Genomic DNA, 13,634 nt, shown 5'->3' with positions numbered 1-13,634 from the left:
TTGCGCTTCTGGGAGCAGCCAAGACCAGTTCAGACCAGTGCAAACCAGTTCAGTGCACCCCAGTCCCTCCCAGTCCATCCCAATCCCTCCCAGTTTATCCCAATCCATCCCAGTTCATCCCAGTCCCTCCCAGTCCCTCCCAGTCCATCCCAGTTTATCCCAATCCATCCCAGTCCATCCCAGTTTATCCCAGTCCATCCCAGTCCGTCCCAGTTTATCCCAATCCATCCCAGTCCATCCCAGTCCATCCCAGTCCCTCCCAATCCCTCCCAGTCCGTCCCAGTTTATCCCAATCCATCCCAGTCCATCCCAGTCCCTCCCAATCCCTCCCAGTCCATCCCAGTCCGTCCCAGTCCATCCCAGTCCGTCCCAGTCCGTCCCAGTCCGTCCCAGTCCCTCCCAGTCCGTCCCAGTCCGTCCCAGTCCCTCCCAGTCCGTCCCAGTCCGTCCCAGTCCGTCCCAGTCCGTCCCAGTCCCTCCCAGTCCCTCCCAGTCCCTCCCAGTCCCTCCCAGTCCATCCCAGTCCGTCCCAGTCCCTCCCAGTCCATCCCAGTCCGTCCCACTTTATCCCAATCCCTCCCAGTCCATCCCAGTGTTCCCAGTATGCCCAAGGAAGGGGAGGCTCAGAGGACTCCCAGCTGTGGGGACAGGGACACCTTGGGGACACTGGGGACCCCGGGACCATCTGGGACCATTGGGGACCCTGGGGCCATTTGGGGACATTGGAGCCATTGGGGACCCTGGGGACATTTGGGGACCCTGGACCCACTGGAGCCATCGGGGACATTGGGGTTATCAGGGGACCCTGGGGACATTTGGGGCCATTGGGAACCCTGGGGATGCCGGGGACATTGGAGCCATTGGGGACCCTGGGGACATTTGAGGACCCTGGGGACATTTGGAGACCCTGGGGATATTTGGGGACATTTGGGGCCCTGGGGACATCAAGGGACACTGGGGCCATTGGGGCCACGTGGGGACATTGGGGCCATTGGGGCCCCCGGGCGTTACCGTGGGGCGCAGGGGGGGCTCGGCCTCGCTCTCCTTGGGCAGGTGCAGGCGGAGCGTGATGGGTGGTGGCCCTGCTGGTGGCCCTGCTGGTGGCCCTGCTGGTGGCCCTGCCGGTGGCCCTGGTGGCCCCAGGGGTGGCCCCGGTGGTGGCCCCGGTGGTGGCCCCGGTGGTGGCCCTGGCAAACTCTTCCCGCTGGCCACCGGCAGCGCCAGCTCCAGGCTCTTCCTCTGCGCCGGGAGGAAGAGGAGGGTTTAGGGGACAAGGAGGGGACACCCGGGGGACACCCAGGGGACACCCAGGGGACAAAGCCACCGCGGCTCGGGGTCCTCCCGGTACCCCCCGGGTCCCCTCCCTGGGGACGGCCCTTGGTGGCCCCAAGGGCTCCTAAAGGGGGTGAGGTGGCCTTGAGGGGACAGGGATGTCCCCAAGGGGGTCAGGGATGTCCCCAGGGTCCCTTAAAGAGGTTGGGGATCTGAGATGTCCCCAAGGGGTTGGAAATGTCCCCAGGGTCCCCTCAGAGGGGTCAGGGGTGTCCACAAGGGACCAGGGATGTCCCCAAGGTCCCTTTAAAGGGGTTGGAAATGTCCCCAAAGTCCCCTTAGAGGGGTCAGGGGATGTCCCCAAGGGGTTGGAAATGCCCCCAGGGGATCAGGGATGTCCCCAAGGAATCAGGGATGTCCCAAGGGGTTGGAAATGTCCCCAAGGTCCCCTTAGAGGGGTTGGGGATGTCCCCATGGGGTCAGAGATGTCCCCAAGGAGTTGAGGATGTCCCCAAGGTCCCCAGAGAGGGGCTGGGGATGTCCCCAAGGTTTCCTAAAGGAGTTGAGAATGTCCCCAGGGTCCCTTAAAAGGGTCAGGAATGTCCCCAGGGTCCCTTAAAAGGGTCAGGAATGTCCCCAGGGTCCCTAAAGGGGCTGGGGATGTCCCCAAGGGACCGGGTTGGCCCCTGGGGGGGTCCTGGGGATGTCACCACCCCCCAAGGGGTGTCCCCAGGTGAGTGTCCCCCTCTGAGGGGGTTTGGGGACTCCAGGTCTGTCCCCAACGGCTCCGAGTGTCCCCTGTCCCTGTGTGTCCCCTGTGTGTCCCCTGTGTGTCCCCTCAGTGCTGGCCCTGCTCAGTCTCCCTGTCCTTGCACTGTCACCTGCACCTGTGCTTTGCTGTCCCACCTGCTCTCCTGTCCCGACAATGTCCCCTGTCCCCATGGCCCCGCCACGTCCCCATGTCCCTCACTGTGTCCCTGTCAGGGGAGCCAGGCTGTGTCCCCATGTCCCCTCCATGTCCCCCCATATCCCCATTGTCCCCTCACCGTGTCCCTGTCGGGGGAGCCAGGCCGTGACCCTGTCCCCTCCATGTCTCCATGTCCCCATTGTCCCTCACCGTGTCCCTGTCGGGGGACCCCAGCCATGACCCTGGCAGGCTGTGTCCCCATGTCCCCCCCATGTCCCCCCCATGTCCCCATTGTCCCTCCCCAGTCCATTGTCCCTCTGTTCTTCAGGGGACCCAGGCCGTGACCCGGGCAAGCTGTGTCCCCATGTCCCCCCCATGTCCCCCCCATGTCCCCCCCATGTCCCCCCCATGTCCCCATTGTCCCCTCACCGTGTCCCTGTCGGGGGACCCCGGCCGTGACCCTGGCAGGCTGTGTCCCCATGTCCCCCCCATGTCCCCATTGTCCCCAATGTCCCCTCACCGTGTCCCTGTCGGGGGACCCCGGCCGTGACCCGGGCAGGCCGTTCTTGGTGGGGGTTTTGGCCTCCTTGCGTGGCACCTGCACCCGCTTCAGGTCCAGCCGGTCGTGGGTCACCCACTCGTCCAGGCGCTTGTTGACTGGGGACAGGGGGGACACCGTGTGACAATGACACCTCAATGCCACCCCAGTGTCACCCACCCAGCCCTGGGGACACACACGGTGTGACAATGACACCCCAATGTCACCCCAGCCATCTCAACGACCCTTATGTCCCCATGTCCCCTTGTCCCCCCATGTCCCTATGTTCTTCCATGTCCTTGTGTCCCCCCATGTCCCTATGTTCCCCTGTCACCCCATGTCCCCCCTATGTCTCCATGTCCCCCAGTGTCCTCATGTCCCAGTGTCCATATTCCCCTTAATGTCCCCATGTCCTCCCCGTGTCCCCCCATGTCCTGATGTCCCCATATCCCCCACATGTCCCCATGTCCTCGTGTCCCCATGTCCCCCTGCTGTCCCCCTTGTCCCGATGTCCCCAATGTCCCCAGTGTCACTCACAGTCGATGAGGAGAACAGTTTGTCTCCTATGTCCCCATGTCCCCCCCACGTCCCTCAGTGTCCCCCAGTGTCCCTGTGTCCCCTCGATGTCCCCAGTGTCACTCACAGTCGATGTAGTGCACGTAGAACAGTTTCCTCCCGCTGATGTCCTTCACGCTCAGGATCTCGGCCAGCGCTGCAATGAGGGGGGGTCACCACAGATCCCATTCTGGGGACCCCCCCCCGGGAACCCCAAAATCCCCAGGGACCCCAAACACCCCTAGGGACCCCCCAAAACCCATTCAGGGACCCCCAACACTTCTAAGGGGACCCCAAAACTCACACAGAGATCCCCAAAACTCACCCAGGGATGCCCAAATTTACCCCAGGGACCCCCAAACCTACCCAGGGACCCCCAACATCCACTCAGGGACCCCAAAGCCAACCCAGGGACCCCCAAAACTCCCCCACGGACCCCCCCAAAACCATCCAGGAGCCCAAAACCGTCACCACGGACCCCCCCAAACCCACCCAGGGACACCCAAATTCCCCCCAGGGACCCCAACACTCTGACATGGACCCCCAAATTCCCCCAGGGACCCCCAAATCCCCCCAGGGACCTCCCAAACACACCCAGGGACCCCCAAATTCCCCCCAGAGACCTCCCCCCACCCTGGGCTGTCCCCAACCCCCCCCCGTGACCCCCTCATGTCCCCGACACCCCCGGGCCAGCCCCGCCCCTTATTTAGACCCCGCCCCCAACGCGCCCCGCCTCTCACAGAAAACTCCGCCCCCTCCTACAGCCCCGCCCCTTTCCCTTCACTAGGCCCCGCCCCCTCCCCGATCTTTCCTTCAGCCCCCGCCCCCTCCTCAGTCCCGCCCCCGCGTCCTGATTGGCTGCCCCCCGCGATAAACCCCGCCCCCACTCACGCCACTCATCCTCGTTGTCCTGGTTACGGCGCAGCACGGGCAGGCGGCAGCCCTCGGACACCTCCCCCTGCGGGGGCGGGGCCTCGTCAGGGCCGGGAGGGCCCCAAAAGCCCCGCGGGGGATTCGGGGGGTCCCCGAACCCTTCGGGAGGCTCCCGGAACCCCTCGGGAGGGTCCCCGAACCCCCTGCGCGCTGCCCCCCCCCGCCCGCTCCCCACCTCCGCCATTCTCCTCCCGGCCTCCGCTTCCGGCCGGCCCCCGACGCGCTTCCGGGATGCGGCCACGCCCCTTTCTCGTTTTTAGCCCCGCCCTGCTCCCAGCTCCGCCTCCGCTTGGCTGGAGCGCCTGGGAGTGGGCGGGGCTTTCCCGGCAACTGCGTCACGTGGGGCGCGCGGCGCTTCCGCGAGCGGCGGCGCGAGAGGGGCCCCCCCCGCCCTTCCCCCACCCCCGGGACCCCCCCGGGACTCCCCCGGGACCCTCCAGACCCCCAACATGGAGGACGGTGAGTGCCGAACCCCCCCGGGGAGGTTTTGGGCCGTTCCGCCCCTGGTGACGTCGGGGGGTCGCGGGGTGAGGGCACTTTAAGGGGGGGTGGGAGTAAAGAGGAGGGGGCGGCTCCTTGGGGGGTTTTGGGGGGAGACCCCTCCCTTAGAGTGACCCCCCCCTTAAAGTGACCCCCCTTTTATTGCGACACCCCCTTGCAGAGAACCTCCCGTAATGCGACCCCTCCCCTAAAAGTGACTCCCCTTTAAAGCGACCCCTCCCCTTAATTTGAGCCGTCCCCTTAATGTGACCCCTCCCCTAAAAGCGACCCCCCCCTTTAAAGTGACCCCTCACCTAAAAGCGCCCCCTCCCCTGTATTTGACCCCCCCTTAAAGTGACCTCTCCCCTTAATCTGACAGCCCCCTTAAAGTGACCCCTTTTATTGTGACCCCCCCGTAAAGTACCCCTCCCCTTTAAGTGACCCCTCCCCAAAAGTTGCCCCTTTTGTTGTGACACCCCCCGTTACTGCAACCCCTCCCCTTAAGGCGACCCCTCCCCTTTATTTGACCCCCCCTTAAAGTGACCCCTCCCCTTAAAGCGACCCCCCCTAAAGTGACCTCCCCTTAAGTGACCCCCCATTAATGTGACCCCCCCTTGATATGACTCCTCCCCTTTAAGTGACCCCTCCCCTTAATGTGACCCCCCCATATCGATGTTCCCCTCAAAGCTCCTCCTCCTCAAGGCCCCCCCCCCAAGCCCCCTCCCCATTAACGCCCCCCCCCCCATTTTCCTCCCCAGTGACCCCCCCGGACCTGCTGCCCTTCCTGCTGCAGGACTGGGGCGCTCCAGGTGAGTGTGGGGACCCCTCCCCAAAATCCCCCACCCCCCCCCACGGGTCTGGGACCCCCTTGGGGGGGTTCGGGGTGTGAGGGGGGAGGGGCTGACGGGACCCCCCCCTCATTGTGCCCCCCCAGAGCCGGCGGGGGGTGCGGCGCCGTTCGTGGAGATCCTGGAGCAGCCGAAGCAGCGCGGGATGAGGTTCCGGTACAAATGTGAGGGGAGATCGGCCGGGAGCATCCCCGGGGAGCGCAGCACCGAGAGCGCCAAGACCCACCCCACCATCAGGGTGAGTGTCCCAGTGCATCCCAGTATAAACCAGTATAGACCAGTAACCTCCCTGTGCCACCCTGAGCCCCCCCAGTGCCCCCATCCCCGGGGAGCGCAGCACCGAGAGCGCCAAGACGCACCCCACCATCAGGGTGAGTGTCCCAGTGCATCCCAGTATAAACCAGTATGGACCAGTAACCTCCCTGTGCCACCCCTGAGCTACCCTGAGCTACCCCTGAGCCCCCCCAGTGCCCCCATCCCCGGGGAGCGCAGCACTGAGAGTACCAAGACGCACCCCACCATCAGGGTGAGTGTCCCAGTGCATCCCAGTATAAACCAGTAACCACTGGGACCCTGCCTGAGCCACCCTGATACACCCCAGTGTCCCCCCAGTGCCTCCCCAGTGCCCCCATCCCCGGGGAGCGCAGCACTGAGAGCGCCAAGACGCACCCCACCATCAGGGTGAGTGTCCCAGTGCATCCCAGTATAAACCAGTATGGACCAGTATAAACCAGTAACCACGGGGAGCCTCCCTGAGCCACTCCAGTGCCCCCCAGTGCCCCCATCCCCAGGGAGCACCAAGACGCACCCCACCATCAGGGTGAGTGTCCCAGTGCATCCCAGTATAAACCAGTCCAAACCAGTTGTCTGCCCCCCCCCCAGGTGAACAATTACCGCGGCCCGGGGCGGGTGCGGGTGTCGCTGGTGACCAAGGACCCCCCCCACCGGCCCCACCCCCACGAGCTGGTGGGCAAGGACTGCAGGGACGGCTTCTACGAGGCCGAGCTGAGCCCCGAGCGCAACATCCACAGGTGGGACACCCCCAAAACCTCGGGGACACGCCCTCAAATTGGGGACACCCCCAAAAACCAGGGGACACCCCCATGGGGCAGGTGGGAGCACCCAAAATTGGGGAACCCCCCCGAAAAGAGCAGGTGGGATCACCCACAGGACTGGGGAACCCCCCCCTATATGGCAGATGGTATCTCCCAAAATTTGGGACACCCCCAAAACCTCCGGGACACCCCCATGGGGCAGGTGGGGTCGCCCAAAATTGGGGAAGTCCCCTATAGAGCAGATGGTTTCTCCCAGAATATTGGGGAGCCCCCTTATAGGGCAGGTGGGATTATCCAAAATTGGGGGGAGCCCCCTCCAGGGCAGGTGAGATCACCCAAATTGGGGACACCCCCCAAAAAACAGGGGACACCCCCATGGGCAGGTGGGATCGCCCAAAATTGGGGAACCCCCCCAAAATTGGGGACACCCTCCCAAAACCTTGGGGACCCCTCCATGGGGCAGGTGGGATCATCCAAAATTGGGGAACTCCCGCAAAAGAGCAGGTGGGATCACCCACAGGATTGGGGAACCCCCCTCCAGGGGAAATGGTATCTCCCAGAATACTGGGGAGCCCCTGAGAGCACGGATGGAACCACCCAAAAAAAGGGGGGGGACTCCCAAAATCCAGGACCCTCCCAGAATTCCTGAGAACCCCCAGAATTTGGGGTTCCCCTCCCTGGAGCATCCGGGGGATCCCCAAAATCCAGACTGACCTCTGACCCCCCCCCAAATTCCCCGATTTTGGGCTCAGTTTCCAGAATTTGGGGATCCAGTGCGTGAAGAAGCGAGAGCTGGAGGCGGCCGTGGCCGAGCGGATCCGCACCAACAACAACCCCTTCAACGGTACTGGGATAAATTGGGATAAACTGGGATAAACTGGGAGGGACTGGGAGGGACCGGGAGGGACTGGGATATACTGGTCCATACTGGGCATGACCTGGGGGTGTCACTGGTTCATACTGGGTTATATTGGTTTATAGTGGTTTATATCAGTCTGTACTAGTCTGTATCGGTTCGTACTGGTTCATACTGGTCTGTACTGGTTCCAGTGCCAGCGGAGCAGCGCGGGGGCGAGTACGACCTGGCCGCCGTCCGTCTGTGCTTCCAGGTGTGGGTGAGGGGCCCGGGGGGGCTGCGGCCCCTCCCCCCCGTCCTGTCCCAGCCTATCTACGACAACCGTGAGTGACCAGGGGGGACACTGGGGACATTGGGGGGGACATTGGGGACATTGGGGACACACCTGCGGGTACATTGGGGACATGTGGGGGGACACTGGGGACATTGGGGACACCTGGGGGGACACTGGGGACAGCTGTGTGACACACCTGAGGACACCTGGGGGGACACTGGGGACATTGGGGAAACAGTTGGGGACATTGGGAACACACCTGGGGACATCGGGGATATCCCTGAGATACCTGGGGACACCTGCGGACATTGGGGACATGTGGGGACACCTGTGTGACACACCTGGGGGGACACCTGGGGACAACTGGGGGATGCTGGGGACATTGGGGACACGTGGGACACACCTGTGTGACACACCTGGGGACATTGGGGACACCTGTGGCACCTCTGTGTGACACATATGTGACCTCGTGGTGACCCTGTGGTGTCCCCGTGTCCCTCAATGACCCCAAAGACCCCGCTGTGACCCCGATGACCCCTCAGTGACCCCCCGGTGTCCCCCCGTTGTCCCCAGGTGCCCCCAGCACGGCCGAGCTGCGCATTTGCCGCGTGAACCGCAACTCCGGGAGCTGCCGGGGCGGGGACGAGATCTTCCTGCTGTGTGACAAGGTGCAGAAAGGTGAGAAACACCCCGAAAACAGCCCAGAAACACCCCAGGAACAGCCTGAAAATAGCCCCAAAAACAACATCCCAAAACACCCCGAAAACAGCCCAAAAACATCCCAGAAACACCCCAAAATCATCCCGAAAACAACACCCCAAAACCAGCCCAAAAACACCCCAAAATCAGGGGCAGGGATGAGGTCTTCCTGCTGTGTGACAAGGATCAGAAAGGTGAGAACACCCCAAAAACATCCCAAAAACACCCCAAAACCACCCTAAAACACCTCCAAAACACCCCGAAAACAGCCCGTAAACACCCTAAAAATATCCCTAAACCACCCCAAAAACAGCACCCCGAAAACATCCCAAAAACCACCTCAAAAGCACCCCAAAAATGGGATACCCCGAAAACGGGACGTCACAAACTGGGATACCCCGAATTGGGGACACCCTGAACTGGGACATCCCAAACCCAGGGACATCCTGGATTGGGGAAACCCCAAAACTGGGACACCCCAAAACCGGGGAGACCCCAAAACCTGGGACATCCCAAAATGAGGACACCCCCAAAACGGAGAGACCCCAAAATCAGATGATATCCCAAAATCAGGGACACCCCAAACTGAGGACACCCCAAACCTGGGGACATCTGTGTCCTTGTCCATCTGCTCTGCCCCTCTCCCCATGCCTCGTCAGTGTCCCCACTGTGTCCCTGTCACTGTCCCCATGCCTCGTCAGTGTCCTCATTGTGTCCCCAATATGTCTTCCTGTCCCCTCAGAGGGCATCAAGGTGCGTTTCTGGGCCGAGGGCTGGGGGACCAAGGCCTCGTTCATGCAGGCCTGACCCTGTCCCTGTGGCTGTGCCCATGTCCCTGTCCCCATCCTCTGCTGTCCCCAGTGTCCCCATCGTGTCCCTGGTGTCCCCAGTGTGTCCCTGTCCCCGTGGTGTCCCCAACGTGTCCCCATGTCCCCACAGAGGACATCGAGGTGCGTTTCTGGGCCGAGGGCTGGGAGGCCAAGGCCTCGTTCGCGCAGGCCTGTCCCTGTCCCCAGCCCTGTCACTGTCCCCATGCCCTGTCAGTGTCCCCATGGTGTCCCCAACATGTCCCCATCCCCACAGAGGACATCAAGGTGCGTTTCTGGGCCGAGGGCTGGGAGGCCAAGGCCTCGTTCATGCAGGCCTGTCCCTGTCCATGTCCCTGTCCCCATGCCCTGTCCCTGTCCCCATGTCCTGTCAGTGTCCCCATGCCCTGTCAGTGTCCCCATCGTGTCCTCCAGTGTCCCCATCATGTCCCCATGGTGTCCCTGTCCCCACAGAGGACATCGAGGTGCGTTTCTGGGCTGAGGGCTGGGAGGCCAAGGCCTCGTTCGCACAGGCCGTGCCCTGTCCATGTCCCTGTCAGTGTCCCCATGCCCTGCTGTCCCCAGTGTCCCCACCGTGTCCCTGGTGTCCCCAGCGTGTCCCTGTCCCCGTGGTGTCCCCAACATGTCCCCCTGTCCCCACAGAGGACATCGAGGTGCGTTTCTGGGCTGAGGGCCCAGACAGGCCTCCTTCGCGCAGGCCCGTCCCTGTCCCCAGCCCTGTCACTGTTACTGTCCCCATGCCCTGTCAGTGTCCCCACTGTCCCCAACACGTCCCCCTGTCCCCTCAGAGGACATCGAGGTGCGTTTCTGGGCCGAGGGCTGGGAGGCCAAGGGCTCCTTCGCGCAGGCCGACGTTCACCGCCAGGTCGCCATCGTGTTCCGCACGCCGCCGTTCCGGGACCCCGCGCTGCGCGCCCCGGTCACCGTGCGCATGGAGCTGCAGCGGCCCTCGGACCGCCAGCGCAGCGCCCCCGTGGACTTCAGATACCTGCCCCACCAGGGTGGGCATGGGGAGGAGGCTAGGGGCAGTTATGGGGTGGTTATGGGGTCATTTTGTGGGTTTGGGGGTGATTTGGAACATTCCAGATCCCAGGAGCTGCAGTTCCTGTTGATTTCCCATTCCTGCCCCACCAGGGTGGGCATGGGGAGGGGTCTCTGGGGGTCTATGGGGTGGTTATGGAGTCCTTAGTGTGGGTTTGGGGGTGATTTGGAACATTCCAGATCCCAGGAGCTGCAGTTCCCATTGATTTCCCATTCCTGCCCCATCAGAGTGGGCTTGGGGAGGGGGCTTTGTGGGGCTAGGGGCAGTTATGGGGTCCTTAGTGTGAGTTTGGGGGGCTCCAGGGTTCCTTTGGGGCATTCTCAGGTGACTTTGGGACATTCCCGGGTCCCTTTGGGACATTCCTGGGTCCTTGGATCCCATTGATTCCTGTTCCCATTGCAGCTCCCATTGATTTCCCATTCCTGCCCCACCAGGGTGGGCTTGGGCAGGGGTCTGAGGGGGTCTAGGGGCAGTTATGGAGTCATTTTGTGGGTTTGGGGGGCTCTGGGGTCCCTTTGTGACATTCCAAATCCCTGGATCCCAGTGATTCCCATTCCCACTGCAGCTCCCATTGATTTCCCCGTTCCTGCCCCACCAGGGTGGGCCTGGGCAGGGGTCTGGGGGCTCCCAGGGGGTCCCAGGCGGGTGCCAGCCCTAACTGGGATCTGACTGGGATCTGACTGGTGTCCCTGGTGTCCCTGGTGCAGGGGACCTGCAGTGCATCGAGGAGAAGCGCAAGAGGACGCGGGAAACGTTCCGCTCCTTCATCCAGCGCAGCCCCCTGCCCGGTGGGTCTGGGGGATTATTGGGGTCCCTGGGGGGTTATTGGGGTCCTTGGGGATATTATCGAGGTCCCTGGGGGGGCTTTGGGGGGATTGTTGGGGTCCTCGGGGGATTTGGAGGGGAAATTGGGGGTCTCTGGGGGGAATTTGGGGGGGCTTTGGGGGAATTATTGGGGTTCTTTAGGGGATTATTGGGGTCCCTGGGGGGCTTTGGGGGAATTACTGGGGTCCCTGGGGGGCTTTGGGGGGATTCAAGGGGATTGGGGTGGGTGTCCAGAGGGGATTTGGGGTCCTGAGGCATCTTTGGGGGGATTATTGGGGTCCTTGCAAGGCTTTGGGGGGATTATTTGGGTCCTTGAGGGGAGTATTGGGGTCCTTGGGGGTCTTTGGGGGGGGCTTTAGGGGGAAATTGAGGTCCCTGGGGGGGCTTTGGGGGGCTTTGGGGTCCCTGGGAGGTTTGGGGGTCCCCAGGGGGGGTCCCTGACCCCCATTTCTCCCCTCCCCCAGCCCCGGCCCCCAGCGAGTCGCGCCCCCCCCGGCGCCTGGCGGTGCCATCGAGACCCCCCCAGAACCCCCCGAACCCCCCCAGTGCCGGTGAGCGGGAACTGGGAGGGACTGGGATGGACTGGGGGGGAACTGGGATAAACTGGGGGGGACTGGGAGGGACTGGGGGGGAACTGGGAGGGACTGGGATAAACTGGGGGGGAACGGGGGGGACTGGGGGGACTGGGAGGGACTGGGATAAACTGGGAGGGACTGGGAGGGACTGGGATGGACTGGGGGGGAACGGGGGGGACTGGGATAAACTGGGGGGGACTGGGATGGACTGGAGGGACTGGGAGGGACTGGGATAACTGGGAGGGACTGGGAGGGACTGGGAGGGACTGGGGGGAACGGGGGGGACTGGGATAAACTGGGGGGGACTGGGATGGACTGGGGGGGGACTGGGGGGGACTGGGATAAACTGGGGGGGACTGGAGGGAAAATGGGGGGTGGAGGAAAGGAGGGGAATTGGGGAGGGAGAAATTGCGGCATAAATGGGGCTGGGGGCGATTTTGGGGGTACAATGCGGGAATTGGGGGGGACAATGAGGGGGATTGGGGGGGGGTCGAGCCGCCCCCCCCCTCACCGTCCCCTCCCCCCCCAGCCCCCTCCTTCTCCTTCGCGGTTCCCGGGGGGCTCCTGGGGGCGCCGCCCCCCCCCGAGGCCGAGCCTTTGTCGGAGGCGCTGCTGCAGCTGCAATTTGAGGAGGGGTCCCCCCAAATCCCCCAAATCGCCGACATTGGGGGGGGGTCCAGCAGCGCTGCCGCCCCCTCCCCCCAGTTGGATTTCGGGGCCCTTTTGGGGGACACCCCCTTCCCCCCGCTGGACCCCCTGAACCCCTCGGAGCTCCAGCGCCTGTTGGGACCCCCCGAGCCCCCCTCCAATTTCGGGGACCCCTCCCCGGATGATTTTGGGGCGGGGGTTTCGGAGCTGCCGCCCCCCGCTCAGGATTTTGCGGGGGGTCCCCCCATGCTGCTGTCGTACCCCGAGGCCATCGCGCGCCTGGTGCAGGGGGCGCCCCCCGAAATGGGGCTGGGGGCGGAGCTGGGGGCGGGGCCACAGCAGAGGGCGGGGCTGGGGGCGGGGCTCGCGGGGGGAGGGGAGGACTCGCTGCCCTCGCTGGGCGAGCTCGACTTCAGCGCCTTCCTCAGCCAGTTCCCATCGTCGTGACTGGGAGGGACTGGGACAAACTGGGAGGGGTCTGGGGGGGCTACTGGGGGTACTGGGACAGACTGGGATGGACTGGGATGGGGATTTGGGGTGGTTTGTGGGGGTTTGGGAGCCACTGGGACAGACTGGGAGGAACTGGGAGCCACTGGGAAGGGTCTAGGGGGGCTTTGAGGGGGTTTGGGGCTTACTGGGAGCCACTGGGACAGACTGGGATGGACTGTGGGAGGCTACTGGGGCCTACTGGGGAGTTTAGGGGCTACTGGGAGGGTCTGAGGCTTTACTGGAAGCTACTGGGAGGCTGTTAGGGGTTACTGGGAGCTTCTGGGATGGACTGAGAGGGCACCTGGGAGGGTTCAGGAGCTACTGGGGGGCACTGGGAGGGTCTGAGGCTTTACTGGGAGTTGCTGGGAGGCTTCTAATGTTTACTGGGACTTACTGGGAAGCTTTTAGGGATTACTGGGAGGCTGCTGGGGAGCACTGAGGGCTACTGGGTCTTACTGGGAGTTCTCTGCGGTTACTGGGGCACAACTGGGAGTCACTGGGAATTCAATGCGGTTACTGGGAGCTACTGGGAGGACACTGAGTGCCTGCTGGGGTTACTGGGAGGACCCCAAGTGCCTACTGGGGGTTACTGGGAGCTACTGGGAGACTCCTGAGGTGCCTTTTTTGGGGGATCCCCGCTTCGCCCCGCCCCCCGGGGCACAGCAGCCAATGGGAACGTGCCTGCCCCTCCTCCCTTGCCTTAGCCCCGCCCCCTGGAAGTGCCTTTGGGGGAGGGGAAGGCCCCGCCCCTCCCCTCGCCCCAATAAACGGTCCACGGCCCGTCTGCGTTTGATTGACAGCTGAGGGGCGT

General features: G+C 63.6%; 2 protein-coding genes across 2 annotated transcripts in view; one reads left to right on the top strand and one right to left on the bottom strand.

The window, feature by feature from the left end:
- KAT5 (lysine acetyltransferase 5) overlaps window positions 1-4,438 on the bottom strand; it is an 8,548-nt gene extending 4,110 nt beyond the window's left edge. Inside the window, exons 1-5 of the mRNA XM_064736963.1 lie at window positions 4,381-4,438; window positions 4,164-4,230; window positions 3,361-3,429; window positions 2,700-2,836; window positions 907-1,239 (exon numbers count right to left, since the gene is read on the bottom strand). Of these exons, the coding sequence (XP_064593033.1) occupies window positions 907-1,239; window positions 2,700-2,836; window positions 3,361-3,429; window positions 4,164-4,230; window positions 4,381-4,389 (615 nt within the window). The 5' untranslated portion in view covers window positions 4,390-4,438. The remainder of the gene's footprint in view (window positions 1-906; window positions 1,240-2,699; window positions 2,837-3,360; window positions 3,430-4,163; window positions 4,231-4,380) is intronic.
- Window positions 4,439-4,542: 104 nt separating this feature from the next.
- Window positions 4,543-13,603, top strand: RELA (RELA proto-oncogene, NF-kB subunit). Its single transcript, XM_064737144.1, has 11 exons — window positions 4,543-4,664; window positions 5,444-5,494; window positions 5,620-5,771; window positions 6,416-6,564; window positions 7,341-7,432; window positions 7,639-7,767; window positions 8,292-8,396; window positions 10,033-10,245; window positions 10,994-11,074; window positions 11,576-11,662; window positions 12,216-13,603. Exons 1-11 carry the CDS (start codon window positions 4,655-4,657, stop codon window positions 12,779-12,781), a joined length of 1,635 nt encoding a protein of 544 aa, XP_064593214.1. The 5' UTR covers window positions 4,543-4,654; the 3' UTR covers window positions 12,782-13,603.
- The last annotated feature ends 31 nt before the right edge of the window (window positions 13,604-13,634 follow it).

The sequence above is a fragment of the Zonotrichia leucophrys genome, unplaced genomic scaffold (assembly GCF_028769735.1).
Source record: "Zonotrichia leucophrys gambelii isolate GWCS_2022_RI unplaced genomic scaffold, RI_Zleu_2.0 Scaffold_34_1600103, whole genome shotgun sequence".
NCBI lineage: Eukaryota > Metazoa > Chordata > Aves > Passeriformes > Passerellidae > Zonotrichia > Zonotrichia leucophrys.
Note: the sequence above shows the minus strand (reverse complement) of the source record. Positions and strands in the feature narration are given on the sequence as shown.